Source organism: Petaurus breviceps, unplaced genomic scaffold (genome assembly GCF_028583685.1).
Source record: "Petaurus breviceps papuanus isolate PSGF00001 unplaced genomic scaffold, PetGlider_PUasm1.0 79, whole genome shotgun sequence".
Lineage (NCBI taxonomy): Eukaryota > Metazoa > Chordata > Mammalia > Diprotodontia > Petauridae > Petaurus > Petaurus breviceps.
In genome coordinates, this window is record NW_027186523.1 from 7098500 (window position 1) to 7120508 (window position 22009).

The window sequence follows — 22009 nt, forward strand, 5'->3', positions numbered from 1 at the left end:
TCTTGATTTCAAGATAAGTTTTCCTCTTTGCATTTAACCCTTGCTCCTAGTTTTGTCTACGGGAGGAAAAAGAACAAGTCTAATCCTTCTTCCCTGTAACAGCCCTCCAAATATCTGAAGATAGCTACCATGTTCCCTATGGCGAGTTTTCCCTTCTCCAAGCTAAAGATGCCTCTACTTCCTTCCACGTCATCTTTGTATGTATAATGTCATTCTACATCTAGTTCTGGAAGGAACCTCAGAGTTCTAGTCCATCCTCCCTTATTTTATAGATGAGGAAATCAATGCCCAGGGTGGTAAAGGTGCTTGTCCAAGGCCATACAAATAGTAAGCACCAGAGTCAGGATTTGAATCCAGATACTTTGACTCCAGAGTCAATTCTCTTTCCTTTATACCATAACCATGAGGCCTTTAACCATCCTGGATGCCTTTCTCTGGACACTCTCCAGCTTTCAAGCATCCTTCATAAAATGCACCACCCAGAACAAGATTCTTCTAGTAACATCTACTCTCATTAGTATTATATGAAATCCTTTTAACCTTGTCTCTGTTCAAAATAACAAGAGCCTTTATATAAAATAGAGTAGGTGGAATCTCTTTTAAGTGCTCCAGAGAACAAATGGTAATAACACTTAAAATACAGGCTCATGTGCTCCCACCTCCCCTCAAGACCTTCTCCACTTTTCACTGACAACAATATTAGATGAAAAATTCTATGCAAGTGCAAAGAAACAGCTTACAGATCTTAATGAATTCCTAGAACGATTCCTATTGAAAAATTTACAAATCATCAAAGGATTATTAAAATGTGTCTGTGTGACAAACAGACACGTGTTGGATAAATAACCCTAACTAGCATTTTCAAACTATCTCAGGTTCAACTTCTCATCATTTCCCATATGTAATTTAGGATATATATCTGGGAATTGAGATAGGATACAAGCTTATTTCAGTGATAATACTTATTAAATATGTGTTGTAATAATAAGCATTAATAGAAAAAGAATGGTGATATATAGCTTGTTGAATGTCACATTTAATACTACTGATGCTTTTCTTTGGCTACGCAATAAATCTGTCAAAACAGCTCAATCTGGTCCTCATCCCATACTAAGCTAGGGGCAAATCACTTGTTTGTCTCTCATCATTTTCTAATGATAATTTGTTTCTCTCTAATGCTTGGGTTTAGGCCAACAGCAAGGCATTCTAGGGTTTCTTGAAAAAAATGGGAAGGAAAAAGCTTGGCATGACATTGATAGAGGGCAATGGAAAGTTTGGCATGATGATTATACCCCACTGTTGGCTCTGGTTTTCACTTGTGGGATGTCCAGATTTTTTTTTTTACGAAGCCTGTTCTTCAGCCAAGGTTTTCCTAGTGCCACTCCAGGTCTGGTGAATTACGATTCTTTGCTGTAACTAATTTAAATTTGTGTTAACAAAACAAAAAACACATGTGAATTTTGAAGTTTCATGATGTAGGGGAGACAGTACTGACTTTAGACCCAGAGAATATGAGGTCAAATCCCACCTTGGATGTTTAGGACTGTGGATAAGTCACATAGTCCTCCAGGGCTTTGTTTCTCCATCTCTAAAATGAGAGGGTTGACTAGATGGCCTCTCAGGTGCTTCTGGCTCTAGGTCATAGATACTATGACTGTAAGACTGAGGCAACTGATGGCAGGTGCCTATAACTGCAGAGTCAAGTCTTAAGGGGCTTATGAACTTTTTGAAAATTTTAACTACAGACTTCCAAAATAAATGGTAAACATCTTACACACATCATGCACATATATACACACACACACACACACACACACACACACACACAGAGACACATAATCATGCATACACACTGTTGGACAAGTTCTATAAAGTATTCATTTGGATGCATATTGAAATCTATGTAATGAACTTTGTTCTCACATTTGGTCTTTCTGAGTGAAGAGGATACACTTCATACCTTTGAGGGAGGGATGGAAAGAAATCAAACCCAAGGAGCCTTCAGGACAGGGAAAGGCCAAGGGCTGGTTTGGATTCTTGGGGGGGGCGGTCACTGACAATTCCAGTGGCCCAGCCTACTGGGGAAGGCCATAAGAAGTAATGTGGTTTAGTGGGAACAGGCTTTGCAAAGCTTTAAGTGCTAGATAATTGCTAGCTATGACAATTAGCTCTTATTGGGGGTCAAACAGAAAGTCAATTAGATGATTTCTACATTCTCTTGCTGCACAAGGTTCAGTCTTGGATTCTATTCTCCTCTTTCTCTACACTCTGTTTCTTGGTAAATTCATCAGCTCACATGGGTATAATTATCCTGCCTATGAAGGGGACTCTCACATCCATTTATTCAGCCTGAATCTCTCCTACATCCCAGGCCTACATGACAAGCAACATGTCTGCAAACTGCCTATTGCACATTTCAAACTAATTGTCCTGTAGTTAGCTCAAAATCAACATTCTTCAAACAGAAATGATTATTTTTAACCCCACATACTCCCTTTCTAACTTCTCTTCTAACTCTCTTTTTCTAACTCCCCCCCTCCCCCACTCAAATTCACATCCTTGGAGTCACACATCATGTTCTCTTTCTGTCATAAAATCCTCGATGATATTTTTACTCCTGTCCTCCTTCAAGTGCCTTGTTAGCTAATGTCACAGCCTCTTTACACCAAACATCTGTCTTTCCATTGCCCTCTGTGTGATCGTCATCAGTTATTTGAAGGCAGTGGTCTTCCTTGTCTGGCTTGCTATACAGACACTGAAAAAATATTTGCCTTGTAAAAATGGGCCTTGGCTGTTATAGGGAGCTTGAAGTTAATAAAAGATGCAAGTACTTTGAAATTTCCTGAAAGCAATTCAGCCTGTTTTCCTCTTTCTTTCTTATGCCTGGCCATTGACCCGAGATTATATTTAGGATGTATGAGTGTATATACCGTGTTTCCCCGATAATAAGACCTATCCCGAAAATAAGCCCTCCCCTTACTGTGTAAGATTCCTCTAAAATAAGCCCTCCCCCGAAAATAAGCCCTATTGAGATTGCTACTGTAGTGAAGGTGATCCCCTGAGCTACACGCTACATTGCGGTACCCTCTGTATGCACCGTTCCCCCCCCCCCCAGTGAAACGCATGCCGCGCTCCGAGATGCATCCAATCAGAGCTGCAGCAGTGAGCGCGTCATTCTGTTTTTCCCCAGTGATTTGCTTATTGAATAAAGGTACATTTTTTTGTTCACATTTACCTGTTTATTAAAATTGCTGTCAATGTTCATTAAAATAAGCCCTCCCCTGAAAATAAGCCCTCTGGTGGTTTTCTGTCCAAAAAACTAATAAGACAGTGTCTTATTATCGGGGAAACACGGTATGTACGTGTGTATACACATGTATATATGCACAGACACACACTTGTACGTGTGTGCACACATGCACACATATATGTACACATATAATAATGCAGATACACTGTTGGACAAGTTCTGTAAAGTATCCATTTGGACACATATTAAAATCTGTGTAATGAACTTTGTTCTCATATTTGGCCTTTCCTGAGTGGACAGGACAGATTTCATTGACTGATTACAGATCTTTTCTAGGAGGCTTTGAAATGTCTTGGAACTTCATGTACGGTAATTAACAGAGTCATTCACAAGTGGGAAGATTTAGAGCATCCCTCCTCATAATCTCCAGGAAATACCTTCTTGACCTGGCCTCTGGGCTGTATCTCCTTAATTCCAATGGCAAACACTTTTGGTGAGCATTTCTTTCCCTGTTTTATGCTTTGCACAATGTTTATTGTCAGAGAGTTACTAAGAAGGGTTATTTCTTGTTCTATCTTCTAAAGAATTTTGAATAATCTTGTTATACGGATGGGAAGACACCTTGTTATAAAAAAAAAAGCCTGCAAAGTAGAATTTAAAAAATTAAAAAAAAATTTTTTTTTCATCAATGAACAATAAATATAGTGGATCTTAAATTCTTGACATCTTTGTCAACTGAGAGACCATAGAGATGTTAAATTGTCAGGCATCATTTACGTCCCCTGTACTGCTAGTGCCTTGCTTCCAATTTACCCTATAGGTTTTCTCTTTCTCATTATTGTTCAGTCATGTCCTACTCTTTGGGATACCACTTGGAGTTCTCATAGCAGGGATACTGGAGTGGTTTGCCATTTCCTTCACTCATTTCAGATGGGGAACTGAGGCACATAAGGTTAAGTGACTTGCCCAGGGTCACGCAGCTAATAAGTGTCTGTGACTCAATTTTGATTCATGAAGTTGAATCTTGGTGACTCTAAGCCCGGCACTCCATCCTTTGTGCCACCTAGCTGCCCTCATCTCCCTCATTAGACTGTGTGTTTCATGGAGGCTGGCACTACTTTTGCCTTAATACAGTGCCTGACACATTCTAAGTATTCAATAAATACTTGTTGACTGACCCACACTTACTAGTTCCCTACTAATGCTTTCCCCAGGGTGCCCTCAATTCATGTGCAAATGGATCATAATAAAATTTGGCACATAGGTCAGTAGATGTTCTTTTTTTTTTATTCTGGAAGTACTGGCAAGGTTTGAGAATCTCTTCCATGCCTTTGGAATGTTTCTTTCCGATACATCTTCTATCTCAGACTGTCAGGGGCCTCATAATGGTATCATCTCCAGAATGGACCACCTCTCTCTATCCTCTTGCTTTCCCTCCCATCATTATCTCTAGTACCATTTCTACTTCCCCTGTTAGCACTTCAGGGATTATGATATTAGGGTCTAAGTGTGATGGTTAGTTCAATATCCTTAATGCGGGTGGCGAAGAAACAAATAACCAATCTGTCAAAATGTTTTTTGCAAATCTTTTCCATTTTTCTTCTTTCTGTAATTCTCTTTCCATTTTTCATCCTTAAATGCTCTTGGGATTAGTTATATAGCTTGCAAAGCTTTCCAGTAAGACAGGTAAACTGGCTTTATCTTTTGTGGCTTCTCTTGGCTTTATGAGATGGTATTCCTTATAATTGTCCAACCTTCTTTTCCCCAATATAGCCAAAAATAGGAATGGATTGGATCTAGGATTTCTTTGGGATAGCAAACTCTCAGGGAGAAATGTGCTAAGGCAGATCAGCTTAGAGAACTGCTGAGAACAGAAGTGTGAACTCGAGACCCCTTGACTCTTAAGAGTGTGGCAGAATTAGATTAAAATATAATTGAGAAATGTTTAACAAAATAAATAAAAATACAATGAAGTCAGTATGGGGCTTGCAGGAATCCATGTCCATCTGAGTTGGACACTATTGGCCTAGAGCCCTGGAGGTTAAGGGGTTTATGTAGGGGTCACAGAGTTAGTATTTGTGTATCAACATTAGACTTGATCCCTCATTTTCCTAACCAGATTAGCTCTCTATATCCACTGCTTTTCTATAAATTACAAAAACAGAAACAAAAGCTCCGAGCCCCTCTTTGTTGTTCTCAGTATGCCTGAAACATTACAGGATTAGGCCTTGCTTCCACCTTCTACATTAAAAAAAAAATCTAAGTTGGTTCATGAATTCTCTCTACGTTTTCTCTCCCTCTGTGGTCCCTATTTCATTTGCCACCATCTTTTAAAGATCAGAGACAGTGGCTTGGCATCATACCCATCCTTTCTTTCAGTTACTTAAGATGTAGTCAGTCTGTCTTGACCTGGAGATTTCAACTCATCAAGAGAAGCTATAGGAACTCTTTTATACTCTCCCTCTTTATCTTGGGTATTAATTCTCTCTAAGCCACTTTTTGTTCAGGCTTTTCCAGCACAAAGATTATTTTTCTTGGCAGAGAAAAGAGAAGCAAAATAAAAATTGAGAAGCCGTGCCTTCTATTGTCCTCTGATACTATCTATTTGTCCATTGTCCCATTTATTCTCTGGACTCCAAATCCATCTCTCTAGCCACTTTACCATGCTTACTCTCACCACTCCTGCTAAAAGAAAACAACCTTTTTTGTTGCCTTTAGCTATTCTGGCTCATTCTGAGCTTTGACACACAGAATGATATTCTTACAGAACCAAGACATGCCTTTGTACTCACTTTAATCTTCTTTCTACAAGAAGATTGTACGTGTCTTTTAAAAGTCTGACTTGGTTGGTAAGTTCCCTGAATAGGCCCCTCAGCCTCATTAGACAATTGCCCCCTTTCCTCTTCCTCACAATATTTTTCCTTTGTGTTTTCATGATTTAATTTTACTCTTATATCCCAGTTTTCTGCAGCATAGGCCACCCTGGGGTTAGGGTTCCTAGAGGCATTAGTGCTGTGTCAATTAAATCACAGATTGGCTCTTACAGAAAGCTTTCCCATCAGGCCTTATAATTAATAAAGTATACTGTCATCAGAGTGCATTTTCTGAATATCTGCCCATGATTCACATCCTATACTAATGACACAATAAAACACTAACTGTCTTGTGGGGTTTGAGGTTCCAATTTCCACTCTATAAGGAAGGTCATTTTTAGCTTATGTCTGACAGCACAATTACATTAAGGCCTCTGGAAAGAAGTGAATGATTGAGTAATGCTGAAGTACCCCTGTCTAACAAGAAAGCATTTGACTTACTATTTAATAAACTGTATTTATTTATTAGCATCCAATTTTATAAACATACTCATGGTATTCTATTCTGGGCACTATAGCCAATTAAAAAATTGAAAAGTCCTAGTAATTTATAGGTTTGAATTTATATCTTCCACATAATGAAGGCAATAATCAATATTTGGTCAGACATCTATCCCAGGCTCTTCACTTGTGCACTCACTGCTAAATGGAAAATCTCCATCTCTGAGAATTATAGAGGGAAGGCCATTTACTTTTTGCAAAAATATTTATGTTTGGCCAGACACTTCCTGGTATGGAAACTGCTTTTCTATTGAAGATTATAACACTCTATTCTATAACACAGCAACAAAGAGTCTTAGAGAGTTTCTTGGTTCTTGGGGGGAGATTAAGTGAGTTAAAGCTCACATATGTCAGGACCCAGTGCTTCACAATGTAAATATGATGTGTGTGCACATCTACACACACATGAATATCAGCACCTTCTCTGTAGCTTATGTAACAAACCAGGGAAAAGTTAAGTGACAAGCCCAGAGTCACATAAACAGTAGGTATCAGAATTAAGACTGGCACCCAGATCTTCCTGACTCCCAAGGCAGGTGACCTTTATCCACACTATGCCATGATGCCTCTCTTACACACACACACACACACACACACACTCATACAAGACCTCTGAATAATTCTGGGTGTGTGACCTTAGACAAGTCACAACCTTTCAGTGTTCTAGTGGTCCCTCAAAGACTATGTGTAGAGAAAACACTGATCTGCATTGGTAGAAGAAGCTCCTCATTGGGAACTCCTTACACAAATGAAATCATAGATGTGGTAAATATGTATGTGAGTGGGCCTTTGGTTTCACCTTTGTAGGGAGCTGCAGTGAAGAACAGTCTTTTATCAATGCAGGATAGTACTTTCTCTACCACATACAGCTTTTAGGGCTGTCTGGGGGCACCAAGAGGTTAAGTGACTTGTTTGAACCTCCAATTCTTGAATTGGAGGCCAGCTATCTATCAACTATATCACGCTTCCTCTCATGCCCTTCCCCTCCCCAAATACGTGTGTGTGAATATGCATATCTATATATTTAATCGAGGGATATTTACTAGTGATTTAAAAACATACTTGTACTTGCACAATGGGAAAAGGATATGCAATAACAAAGATTTTGAAACAGGTACTCTAACATGCAAAGCCAAGACAATAATAAAGGAACTGGAAAAATCACCTTTATCTTTTTTCAAACAACAGATGTATGCTAATTTCAGCAATTTGCTTTTCCAGATCCTTTTAATTGTAAAAAAGAAAACTTGGCCCAGACCCACATCATCATGAGGCACATTTCCCCCTCCTCTACCATCAAAGCACTGAGTCTTCAAAAGCAACGCTCCTGGGTTAGTGACAAAGAAGGGCAATCTGGTGCAGAAGAACCAACAGTGAATTGAGAATAAGAACTGAAGTTCATTTCCTAGATTTTTCTACTTATATTGGTGTGACCTTAGGCTGGTCTGTTAGTCTCTATGGGGCGGACTCAGTATTCTCATCTGTAAAATTAGTGCACAACTCTAACACTTTTTAGTCATACAACTTTGGACAAGCTTCTTTACTGGATCTCGGTTTCCTTATTTATTAAAATTAGGTATTTGGATTAGTTGTTCTCTAAGGCCCCTTCTAACTCTAATTCTTATTTTTTATGGCTTAAAAAGGTAGAATCTCTGACTTTTTAAAAACTAGGTTTCCAATCTATTGATTCAAGTTCTAGAAAAGTCAATGATAGATGACTTTTAATTTTAATGTATCAGGATCAAATACTGTTCCAAAAAAGCCTTTGTTGATGAGTTCTTGGTATTATCATCTAAGATAGGGTTCTTAGGCCCACGTGGTTTTGATTAATTCATTGTCATATTCAATTCATCAAATGCATATTAGGCTACTACTATGTACAATGCATCCTTTCCAGTGCTGGATATATCTTCCTTTGCTCCTGACACACTGATCCTGGAGGAGATATTGACAGGATTTTTTTTTTTTAAGCAACTGGGGTTAAGTAACTTGCTCAAGGTTACACGGCCAGGTGTTTCTGGGTGTGCTGCTAAGTATCTGAGCCCGGATTTGATCCAGGTCATCCTGACTCTGGGGCTGGTGCTCTTACTTGATGAGCCACCTGGCCACCCCTATTGACAGGATTTTTGCTCCTCATTGTTACCTAGACCCTTCCCCCTCTGGGCCATCACACAAAACCCTTCCTCCTTTGAATTTCATTCCATCTAGATATGCCCACTTCTTCTTTTCTTCTTCTCTTTTCCTTGGAAATCACATTTTCACCTCATCAATCAAAACTCAATGATCTCTTTAATTGTCAGATCTGATGGTCTTTTCTCAGTACTCATCCTTATTGACCTATCTGCTGCATGTGTTACTTTGAGCCCTCTCTCCTGGACACTAGCTCCTCTCCACGTTTTCATGACATTTCTCTCTTTTTGGTTCTCTTCTTCCTTGTTTAACTGTTTTTCAGCCTCTCTGGCTACATTACATTATTCATTTCCATTCTTTTACCCAACTGTAGGTGTTCTGCAGACCTTATTCTCTTCTCTCCTTTCACTTGGTGATTTTGTTAGATCACCTGAGGTTTAAGAATTATCATTATTCAAAGGATTCACAAATCCATAGATCTAGCCCTAGTTTCTCTCCTAAATTTCACTTCCATATCACCAACTGCCTACTGGGCATTTTGAACTGAATGGCAAGTAGGTATCTCAAACTCAGTAAGTCTAACATTGAACTTACTGTCTTTTTTCTACCCCACTCCATCATCTTCCTAACTTTCTTTTCTTTGTAGAGGACACCACCATCCTTCCAGTCATCTAGGTTCAAAAACTAAGAGTCATTCTTTTTTTTTTTTTGCTTTTTGGAGGGCAATTGGGTTTAAGTAACTTTCCCAAGATCACACAGCTAGGTTTTTTCTTTATTTGTGTGTGTTAAGTGTCTGAGGTCGGATCCGAACTTGGGTCCTCCTGACTCCAGGGCCAGCACTCTACTCACCGTGCCACCTAGCTGCCCCTTTAAGAGTCATTCTTGACACTGCACTCTCTCTCATCTTTAAAGAGCTACCAATGTTGCCAATTTTGCCCCTACAACATCTCTTTTCTTCCTAGGCTCACAACCTAGTTCTTACCCTCATCACCTCTCTCATGGATTGCTATCCAAATAGTCTCCTATTTTTTTCTTCCCGCCCCCAGTCTTTCTCTTCTTCCCTCCCTCCAATGAGTTGCAAAATTATTATTTCTAAAACTCAAGTCTGATCATGGCACTTCCTGACTCCATAACTGCAACATAACTGTCTCCAGGGTCATATAAAAACTCATCTTTTTGGGGGCATTGAAAACCCTTCCCAATCTGGCCATAAACTATCTTTCCAGGCTTTTTCAACATGACTCCTCTTTTTGCACACTTCAGCCCTATTGGCTATTCATTTCCCATATCTCTTTCTTAGATCATACTGACCCCATGCATGGAAGGCACATCATCCTTACTTTGCCTCTTAGAATCCCTATATTTTTTCAAAATGTAGCTCAAGTTCCACTTCCTCTATGAGACTATTGCTGGTGTCTCTACTGACTTCTCCCCCACATTATTTTACATTTCTCTTGCATACATTTTAAAATATATTTATATATGAACACATTGTTTCCCCTGTTAAGAACTATAAGCCCCTTGAAGGCAGAGACTATTTCATTTTTGGTTTTGCATCTTTGGTACTTACAAATAGTTATTGAATTGTGTCTGACTCCTTCTGACCCCACCTAGGGTTTTTTTTTGGCAAAGATACTGCATCTATTTGCCATTTCCTTTTCCAGTTTATTTTACAGAAGAGGGAAACAGGGTTAAGGGACTTGCCCAAGGACACATAGCTAGTATTTGAGGTCACATTTGCACTCAGGTCCTCCTGACTTCAGGCCCAGGACTTTATCCACTACACCATCTAGCTGCCCTGAGATAGAGTAGGCATTGAAAGAATGTTTGTTGTTTAACTGAAGGCACAGTGCAGGGTAAATCACTTAACTTTCCTGAGTCTTAATTTCCCCAACTGTAAAATGATAATGCTCAAAATCTCTAAGATAACCTGAAATCAGGCACTGAAGAAATAGCAGGAAAGTAACTTTCATTTACAGTTTCTACTCTTTTTCAACAAGAATATTAAAAAGAAAGAATACAAATAAAGGGTTCATATTTTTTTGCTGTTTATCCCTACAAATTTAAAGAAATATATACTTGTTCTGAGAGTAAATGAATATACTTAAACACAGGAATATTATATCTAGTAGTAGACATGTCCAAACAGGATACACAGAAATATCATTTACAGAAGAGAAATGCCTAGAAATTATCAAAATCCTTGATGTATTTTCACTTTTCTAAAATTCATACTAAAAAAACACTAGTTCTTTAAATGGAAAATATAGAATTTTACAGACATACTTGGGGCTGGATAAAGGGAAGTAACCCTAAAAGAAATAATGTACAAGATGGACTCAGAAAAGTATATATACATATTTAGTATTTAAATTAAATATATATTATTTATATATACAATTAATGTTTTATGATAATACCTAAACAGTATGTATGTATACATATGTATGTATATACCCATATATATATATATGTTAGTTATCGTTATTACAAGAGGAGAGGGAGGTGGAAGAGAGAGGGAATAAATAATTTTCATTAAAAGTCCTATTCTGATGCCTCCTGGGAGCATGGAGATCTCCCCAAGTTTCTGAAAACTGTCTAATAAATGGTAGAAGAATTACCAGATTGCTGTAGGACAGGGATAAAATCACAGATTTATAAAGTACTGAAGGAGAAATATACCTAAGGAAAATGAACAAAGATAGACGAGAGAGAAGGAATAATTGGACAACTGTTATTTTTTGTTTTGAATTTCATTTCACATTGATTTGTTATTAAGTTAAAAATGAAATAAAATTGAATAAAATGTAGTCTCAGAATTTCTGTGTGGAGATATGGTGTAGCAGTTCAGAAATAGCTAGAAAGTTAGATAGGAAGTCTGATTTTCTCATGAGAGTAAGTAAATGTCTTTTTAATATGAATGTGGAAAAAGAGAACATGGAAAATTAGAAAGTAATGAGAACTATGTCAACATGACTAGCCAAATATTAAGCAAATAGGGTAAAACTACTAGGGGTATAGCAGTTACAAGGCTTAAATGAATGACTTCTTTCCATTATTAGGGATAAATTAGCTAATGATTTTATGATCTGACTATAATTACTCACAAAATTTCCAAGCTGACCTAACCAAGTTCATTCAACCCAGAAAATAAATTTTAATTCTGCTCTTAAGGAAAAACTGCTGCCAGAAAATGAAAAAGAAGTTGATAAGTATTGTCTTGAGGACTTTAATTCTAATAGTTATAATAATAGAAAAACCGAAAAAAAAAATTATATTTTTCTGGGCACTGACGTAAATAAAACAAGAGCTTCAATGCTAGAAAAGAAGATGTCATGGAATTTAGAAACTGAAGTCAAAAGTGTTTTAGGATTTACTGATTCTGGTACTGTTAATACAAGAAGAGTGGATGGGAGCCTGGCCTTTAAAGCAAAGTGACTTTGTATGTTATCATTTGGGCAGCTAGTTTATACAGTGGATAGAGTGGTGGGCCTGGAGTCACGAAGTCCTGAGTTCAAATTCGACATCAGGTCATTTGCAGTGACCCTGGGCAAATCACTCAACTTGGTTTCCTCATCTAGAAAATGGGATGGAGAAGGAAATGACAACCCACTCTAGTATATTCAAAGAAAACCCCAAATGGGGTCATGGAGAATTGAACACAACTGAACAACAACAAAATTATGACTTATGTGGAAAGAACATTTTTAATTGTGTGGAATGTGGCTAGTTTACCCACTGTCAGATGGCACAGTTTTATGAATGACTTTACAGTGGAAAATTTCACCATGAAAATCAGCAGTAGAGTGAGTCGACTTTGGTTGAATGTCCAGATATGTAATCTCAACTTTCCCAATGCTCTAGGATCGTAAAATAATGTCTGACAAGGGCAAAGTTCTTAGTATTAAAACAAGATTAAAGCATTACAATCCACTTGGGGCTAATGGACAGAATATCTTTAAGAAAACGGCAATACACAGAGCTAAGAGAAAAATACTTAAGATTCTTCCTGATAATGGAGCCCATAAGAGATCAATAAAAATGATTGCAAAAGCAGAAGAGAAGGCCCTCATCACCTAGTGACTGGCGCAGTTGGCTCATACCTGGTCTCCTTGCCCCGCCAGAGGCCAGGGTAGTTTTCTCTTTCCTTTCCTCAACCCTTCCCTTTTAAAAAATTTTCCTCAATTACATGTAAAAACAAATTTTAACATTTGTTTTCAAAACCTTTGAATTCTAAATTCTAACCCTCCTTTTCTCCCTGCCCTGCCCTGAGAAGGCAAGCAATTTGATATTGTAGTCATGCCAAACATTTCCATATTAGTCACATTGTGAAAGAAAACAGATGTAAAAGCAATTTTTACCATTTGTTTAAAAAAATTTTGCAGGGTTGTGCTCTAAAATGTTGATCTGATCATGTCAGCGCCTCTACCTCCTTGCTCAAGCTCCATCACCAACTAGGTCAAACAGAGACTCCTCTGTTTGGCATTCAAAGCTCTCCATAACCTGGCCCCTTCCCTATCTTTCTATCTTTCTTATACTTTACTCCCCTCCTCACAGTATAATTCAGCCACACTGACCTAGTTGCAGTTCAAATGGCCTTGACCGTTTACTCCAGCAGTGGGGGAACCTGTGGCCTCGAGGCCACACATGGCCCTCTAAGTCCTTAAGTGTGGCCCTTTGATCAAATGGATTCAAAGGTCGCACTTGAGAACCTAGAGGGCTACATGTGGCCCTGAGACCACAGGTTCCCTGCCCCCTGGTTGCCTCTATCTCTGTGCTTTGTACTAGCTACCTACCCGTGCCTAGAATGCTCTCCTTCTTCTCCTTTGCCTCTTAGTCCCCTGGATTTCTTCAAGAATCAGCTCAAATCCCATTTTTCTAAAGAGGCCTTTTATGGTCACCTCAGGAAGGTGCCTTCCATTTACTCTGTATAGATCTTATATGTACCTGGTTTTTGAGCTCCTTGAGGTCAGACTGATTCTGCCTTTCTACCCTCAATACTTAGCTCAGTGTCTGGCAAATGGTTGTTGATGTACTTGTGGTTGCAGTCAGGAATGGAGAGGCACCTGCATAGATGATGGTTGATGCTTGGGCACGAATATTTACCAAGGGAGAAAGTATAAATAGAAAGAAGAAATTGATGGTCCAGGACAGAACTCTGGGAAGTGCAGCATTGAAGGGAACAGAATCAGTGAATAAGATAAGCAAGAGGTGAGAGAACCAGAAGAATGTTCTTTCTCTGAATCTGAGAGAAAAAAAATGCCCAGTAACATTGACAATCATTATCAAATGTTGGTCATCATGACAGCAGAGGTCAGAGATGATAAAGCATAACAGAAAAGCCCCTTCACTATCCCTAATGAAGGACAAGTAAACTTAATATTTTTTTAAAGTACGTTGAAACCCATGGATAAGAAGTGGACCTACCCAACACTTGGCGTCAAAGCAACTGAGTCAGACTCTGGCACTGCCCACCCTGTGTGACCCTCAGGCAAGTCACGTCATGTCTTGTACCAGTTTCCTCCTCAGTGAAATTAGGGGATGTTCCAGGGTCTCTTCTGGCACTATATCTATGTTCTCCAGACTTTCATAAAACAACATTGATTTAGAACTTCAAGGGTCCTTACAGGTCATTTGGTCCAACCCCCTTGCTTTGCAGAAGAGTAAAATAAGGTTTAGAGGGGTTTAAGTGAGTTGCAAGTGGTTACACAGCTTTACTGTTCAGTGGCTGTCAGTCTTGTCTGATTCTCCAAGAATCCATTTGGGGCTGGCTTGGCAAAGATACTGGAGTGGTTTGCCATTTCCTTTTCCAGCTCGTTTTATAGATGAGGAAACTGAGACTAACAGGGTTAAGTGACTTGCCCAGGGTTACACAGCTAGGAAGTGTGAGGCCAGATTTGAACTCAAGAAGATGAGTCTTCCTGACTCCTGACCATAACAACAGCAAAAATAATAGCTATAGCACTTTTGGGTTTGTAAAGCACTTTACAAATGCTATTTCATTCTTATAACAACCCTGTGAGGTAGGTGGGATTTGCATCTACATTTTACAGATGAGGAAACAGGCTTCAGGAGTTTAAGTGACTGGCCCAGGGTCACAAGCAAGTGTCTGAGGCTGAATTTGAACTCAGGTCTTGATGATTCCAGCTTCAGCATTGTCTCTACCATAGCACTTAGCCGCTAATATGTGTGTGAAGCAGGACTGAACACACATGTCTCCCTGATTCTACAGCCAGCACTCCATTCATTATACTATTCTTCCTCTGAGACCTATAATCAGAAGTCAGAAGGCCTGGGTTTTCAATCTACCGTGTTTCCCCGATAATAAGACACTATCTTATTAAATTTTTTTGGACAGAAAAAACACCAGAGGGCTTATTTTCAGGGGAGGGCTTATTTTAATGAACATTGACAGCAATTTTAATAAACAGGTAAATGTGAACAAAAAAATGTACCTTTATTCAATAAGCAAATCACTGGGGAAGAACAGGATGACGTGCTCACTGCTGCAGCTCTGATTGGATGCAGCTTGGAGTGCGGCGTGCGTTTCACCCGGGGGGGGGATGGTGCATACAGAGGGTACCGTAATGTAGCGTGTAGCGCAGGGGATCTCAATAGGGCTTATTTTCGGGGGAGGGCTTATTTTAGAGGAATCTTACACAGTAAGGGGAGGGCTTATTTTCGGGATAGGTCTTATTATCGGGGAAACACGGTAGCTCAGTCATTACATAGTTGTGTGACTTTGGGTAAGTCACTTAGCCCCTCTGTAAAATGAGGAGGTTAATGAAGTGAATTAAAAGGCCCTTCCAATTTAAAAATTCTAAAGCTCTAAATCAACTTAACCTGCAGTCTACAGACTACCCCCTCTATCCCCTGCCACCCAGGAATCTGCGGACTTGGATGGGGAAAAAAAATGCTCCTTTATTTTAATATAGTTTCCTTTCAAGCCTACCAATTTTGTTGCATTTGTTTAAGAATACAGTTATCCCTTCCACATTGTAGAGGTTAGGGGCATGGTGCCTCCATGATCTGGAAAACTGGTATAAAATTTTTTGGTCCTCCATTTGTACCAGGAAAGAAGTCTGAATTTTTTCTTTTTCTTTTAAGGGGTGTTTACAGTACCCTATTATAAAATTTGCTTAAAGTATTTGTTCATAGATTCTGCATTCACAAGCAGCTTTTAAAAACTTTCTGCAAATTCCCATTTAATTTCTTTTTTTGTTTTTTGCTTTTTGGAGGGCAATTGGGGTTGACTTGCCCAAGGTCACACGACTAGTTTTTGGGTTAAGTGTCTGAGGTCAGATTTGAACTCAGGTCCTCCTGATTCCAAGGCTGGTGCTCTATTCACTGCACCACCTAGCCACTACCCCCCTCCCCCCCATTTAATTTCTTATGCCGACCTACAATATATTGAAACTGTGATGGGGAAAGTCGTGATGAGGAAGGGATAACTGTATTATTCTAAGGCAGGCCTGCACAACCTGTGACCCGCCAAAGATTTCCTCTACATACAAAGGATGTTTTCCTCTACTTTTTTCCCAGGCTGCCTGAAATTGTTTGGCATGTAATAAGTGTCCTGTGGGCCTGCAGTTTGTGTAGGCCTTTCTAAGGGGCCCATTGGTTTCACCAAAATGCCAAAAAGGATTCCATGTTATAAAAAAGATTAAGAATTCCTAGTTACAGGAACTTTTTTTGTGCTGAAGTTTTAGCTATTCACACTTTCTGAGCAAATGTAATCCTCTAAAAGAGTTTAAATCTTCATGTTGGCTTGCCTTTTTTACTTTGATCTAGCTTAATCTAATGCTGTAGGAGAGGAAATTTTTTTTCTGACAGTAAACATCTTAGAACCCACATCGTGAAAGAGGAATGGAAATGCAGGTGTTTCTACTTTCTAGTCTCCTTAACTCATCATTAAATATTTACTAAGCTCTCACAAGGAGCCTGGCGTCCACGACAACCCTGTTGGAGTATACAACTGCACAAGTGTTTTGACCTCGGTGGTGCCTGGAAGGCCTTTTCCAACTTGCCCGCCCCCTCCAAAGTGCATCCTTTGACTTCCTGCCTGTCACAGTGTATGAAATTCCACTAAAGACATACTTTGCCTAAATGCCATTGATTGGTTTTATGAAGAAGGAAACAAGAATTTATCAAGTGCCTATTACATGCCAGGAACTGAACTGAGCACTTGACAAATATTATCTCATTTGATTTTCTCAATAATCCTGGGAGGCAGGTGTTGCTATCATCTTCAGTTTACAGTTGGGTAAATGGCAGTGTTCATTTACCTCTGGACCAACACTTGAGGTCAATGGAACTAGAGATGAGGGACTCACTTCAGGGCTGAATTTGGTGTCCCAACTACTATTCTCTTTGAGGGACAAGTGATTTAAATCCACATATCAGTCTGTACCTCAGTCTGGAATGTGCAGTATACATGAGTTAGAAACGGATGTTCCCAGGCCAGTGAAAGAACTCTCTTTTCCACCATCGTACACTCGACATCATCGTCCATCAAAACAACATCTTTCTTCAAGGCTTTTACTGCGAAGAATTGGTTCGTTTTCCTGAATTCTGCCAGGAATACCTTGGAGAGAAACAAGTGATTGGTTTAGACTTGTCTTGAAAAAAAAAATTGGGTCCACAAAACTCTTATAAGGACTAAGGGCTAAGACTTTCTTTTCTCTCGAGTCAGAGTAGAAATCTATTTTCATTGGCCCAGGGCATTATTTAACATTTTAATATTATAAACCTTTGTTGAAGTTTCTTTTACTAACAAATGCTCTACAATTTAACTTTTGGTTCTCATTTCAGGATTTATCATAGCATTAAAAACGCCATGGCATGGAATATTATTCTCTGGGCCTAAAAAATGCAACAACTACTAGTTACTCCAGTTTCACTGGGCTGAAGGACAAAGGGTAGAAAAGAATAAATAAAACATATGCTGTTTGGAAAGCCCCCAATTTCTATCCTCAGTACATATGCACATATACACACATACACACTTTCTTTCTGAGGTGGTGAATACAGATAGTTACATCTCAACTGAGTGCGAATAAAGAATTTCCTGTAGTGGTCACATGTGTTCACATCTGCAGTATTTGAAGTATAATTATGTAAAGCATGGTAATGCTTCCATCCCAGTGGAAATATGCGGTGAAAATTGGAATAATGGGGCCACTTCAGGAGATGAATCATTCTCACTAATTAGGACCTAGCTGTATTTCAGTTCCTCTATCATCCTCTGCCCCACTCCCCCAAATATAAACTAGTGTCAATTTTAGGAAGGAAATTGTTTCTCAGGTAAATGGGGTGACTGAGTGGTTAATCAGGCCCCAAATACTGACATTGATGGCTAATTTTTCTTGCCAGTTTCAAGCCATTGGCTTGAAGGGGGATCAAGGTATTGAGAAGTTGGACGGCCATCAATATGGCAAATATACAACATATAGGTTGTTCATTCATAAACTCCTATCTCCCTGATGAATTTTGTGAAAAATATGGAGACCATGCATTTTGGAATTAGAAAAATACCCCCAGGGATCCTGGGAATAATCAGTGAGGGTTACAGCTAGGTTCTGATTAGTTGAAAGAGTGGATCCTGTGAAACAGTCACTGTATTAGAATTCAACTTCATATTTCCATTGGGCTGGAACAGTTACCATATTTTACATAATTATAGCTTCAAATAGGGTAAATTCAAATATCTGTGACTGATTCAGGGGAATTCATTGTTCACACTAATCAGGACCTTAAGGTCACTGTGGGCCCAATGAACAAAGAAGCCCTGAGGATCACAATCTGTTTCCAACTACTGGCCCCCTCTCCCCCTGCTGCCCCCCCAACATTTTGAGCCCACTATTATTTTATGAGGATATGGGAAAAGGGCAAAGATTTCTCTGGGGAATCATAAATCACATGAAGGGAGGCCCCTGAACAAAAGGAGAAATCATAAAATCTCAGTTGGAAGAGAACTCAAAGGCCATCTAATCCAACTTATATGGATAGGAATTACCTTTACAACTTAACCAATAGGTGGTCATCTATTCCTTTCTCTTTAGGACTTCCAATGATGGGAAAATCCAGTATATCTCCCAAACTAGAGTAGCTACCACTCTAACAGGAAGTTTTTCTGCACACTCAACTCTAACTACCCTTATTGTGATTTTTTTTTTTAAAGCAATAGGGGTTAAGTAACTTGCTCAAGGTTACATGGCCAGTTATTTCTGGGTGTGGTGCTGAGTATCTGAGCTCGGATTTGATCCAGGTCATCCCGACACTGGAGCCGGTGCTCTTACTTGCTGAGCCACCTGGCCGCCCCTTCTTACTGTGATTTCTAACTGTTACTCCTACTCCCATCCTCTGGGACCAAGAAGAACAAATTTAATTTCTTTTCTACATTATAGCATCACATATTTATAGACAGTTATCATGTACTCTCTAAGTCTTCTGTTCTCTAGGCTAAAATCCCTGGTTCCTTCAATGGCTTCTCACCTTCCTGACAATTCTCCTCTTGACTTATCAATGTCCCTTCCTAAAATATGGCACCAGAAGAGAGTACTATACTCCACATCGCCCTAGAGCAGGGTGACCACCTGCTTCATTCTGGATACTATCATCTCTTAAAATAAAGTTCAAGAGCAGGACTCATTATTTTTTCCCTCCACTATTCATGTAGAGGACAACACGCCCTCCCCAGTCCCTCAGTTACACCCTAGGAGTCACCCTGGGTCTCTCACACTGCCCTCCCCCCACTCTGTGAAATCCAATCTACTGTGAAAGCCTAATGATTTCACCTTAGCAACATCTCTCTAATATTCCCCCTTCCCTCCTGACACTGCCATTGTTCTGGTGCCAGTCCTCATTGCCCCATGCCTTGATTATCGCACTAGCCTGCTGGTGGATCTGCCTGTCCTCCATTAAAGTGCAGGCCCACTCACTTCACCCTCTCCATACCTACTCAAACTCCAGTGGCTCCCTATTGCCTTCAGGAGCAAATATGAAATGCTCCGTTTGGCATTTGAAACCCTCCATAACCTAGTCCCTTCTACCTTTCTGGTGTATTCTTCAACCCAGTGACAATGGTCTCCTGGCTGTGCTTCTATGCCTGGAACCCCCCTGACCTCCCTGGCTTCCTTTAAGTCTCAACTAAATCTCTCCTAACTCCTCTTAATTCCAGTGCCTTCCCTCTATGAATTATTTTCTATTGTTTGCATGCTATCTCCCCATTAGATCATAATTCAGGGATTATCTTTTGTCTCTTTTTGTAACCTTGGAGCTTACCATAGTGCCTGGCACATAGGAGGTGCTTAATAAATGTTTGGAGCAGCCAGGTGGATAGAGTGCCAGACCTGAAGTCAGGAGGACTCATCTTCCTGAATTCAGATCTGGCCTTAGACATTTGCTAGCTATGTGACCCTGGGCAAGTCACTCAACCCTGTTTGCCTGAGTTCCTTATTTGTAAAATGAACTAGAGAAGGAAATGGCAAACCACTCCAGTATCATTGCCAAGAAAATCCCAAATGGGATCACAAAGAGTGGACATAACTGAACAATAACAAATGTTTACTGACTGATTGAATTAGGACTCTGTTTTGGTTGCCTTTGGTGTGCTCTTATCTTGCAGTGTGCAGATCTTTCAGTTCTCCTCCATCCTAACACTGAGCAATCGATTATTTAATTCCAAATGTAAAACTTTACATTTGTTCCTACTCAATTTCATTTGATTTACTTAGTCCATTCTTCTAAACTGTATAGATCTTTCTAAAATTCTTATTTGGTCATCTCATATATTAGCTATACCTCCCGATTTTGTGACATTAACACATTTGATAAGCATGCTAGCCTATGTTTTCCTACAAGTATATGGGTAGAGTTTCTATCTGTCCCCTTGGATAGAAACACTGAACAGCCTACGATTAAGGACAGATCCCTGGAGCACTCTACTAGATTCCTCCTTTCCAAGATGACATTAAGTAATTAATAACTATTCTTTGGATCTGAACATTTAGTCAGTTCTGAACTTATCTATTTCATTATTTAGTCCACCTCTGTCTATCTTGCCTGTAAGAGACTATTTTGTCTGCATGAGAGACTGTCAAAGGGGGCAGGTAGGTGGTGCAGTTGATAGAAAAACCTGGTCAAATCACTTAACCTGTTTACCTCAGTTTTCCCATCTGTAAAACGGGGACAATAATAGCATCTACCTATTACAAACAAATGATATTAGTATAGTGCCTGGTATGTATTGGGCATTATATTAATATTTGATATTATTATTAGGCAGCTGACATATAGCTCTTATACCTTGAGGTACCAGTCTAGTAACTTTTTTTTAAACAAGGGAAATGAATTGAATCTAGTGTGATCTTGATGAAGATGTGTTGGTTCTTATCGATTAATGCTTCCTTTTCCAGTAAAAGTGAAAAGGAGAGAAGAAGCAAATTAGGAAGGAAGATGGGAGAAGAAAAGATAGAAGAAGAGGCAGTTCAAGATTGGGAAAAATGAGAGGAGGAAAAGAAAGTCAATTTAATAGAATCTCCATTATTGTGGGAAAGGTAGAAGTCCAGTGTTTGGTGGAGGTCATTTTTTGCTTCAAGTTTGAAATGAGAGTTCAAATTTTCTGCTCTTTAGGTAAAAGGCCTCACACACAGTAGGTAAGTAGCAAATACTTGCTGGACTGGATGATTAAATAAGGTCCTGAGGTGCTAATCCTTGTACATAGCAGAGTAAAACTGGACCTCTCATTTGCCCTTCAAATACTGACATAATTTGTAAATTTAATTGAATGGCTTTCTTATTCAAATATGGAAAGCCACAGGGTTGTGGACAAAAAGAAAAAAACAATTTCATTAACAATTAAAAGTGCTTTTGCTATAATTATTTCTCTCAATAAACACCCCCAAACCAGCCATAAACTAAGCAGCTGAAAAGGCAGTTTTAATCTACATTATGTACTTAGGATTTTTGGTAACATGTTATAATTGCACATTAATTGGTGACAAATGATAATCAAGAGTGGCTATAAAATTGTTTGTTGCGCCCAGATTAATGCCAAATGAATTTGTAGTGGGTAATATTATTGCAAGAAACATCTAAAAGAATTAAGGATGACCAGGGGCAGTTTGAAAAGAATAGCGGAATTTGCTGAAGGCAACTGCTGGTGTTGAGACCCAAATTCTAAGTGGGATGCAACTTTATGCTGCTGTTTTTGCTGTTAACTTGTAATTGAGTTTGCTCGATATAATTTAGGTGA

The 22009-nt window shown here is 39.2% G+C and overlaps 1 protein-coding gene across 1 annotated transcript in view; it reads right to left on the bottom strand.

Annotated features, from left to right (window-relative positions):
- The window catches only part of LOC138175813 (protein kinase C theta type), a 198860-nt gene that overhangs the window by 63941 nt on the left and 112910 nt on the right, over positions 1-22009 (bottom strand). The window contains exon 12 of the mRNA XM_069106315.1: positions 17165-17338. Coding sequence (XP_068962416.1) covers positions 17165-17338 — 174 coding nt within the window. The remainder of the gene's footprint in view (positions 1-17164; positions 17339-22009) is intronic.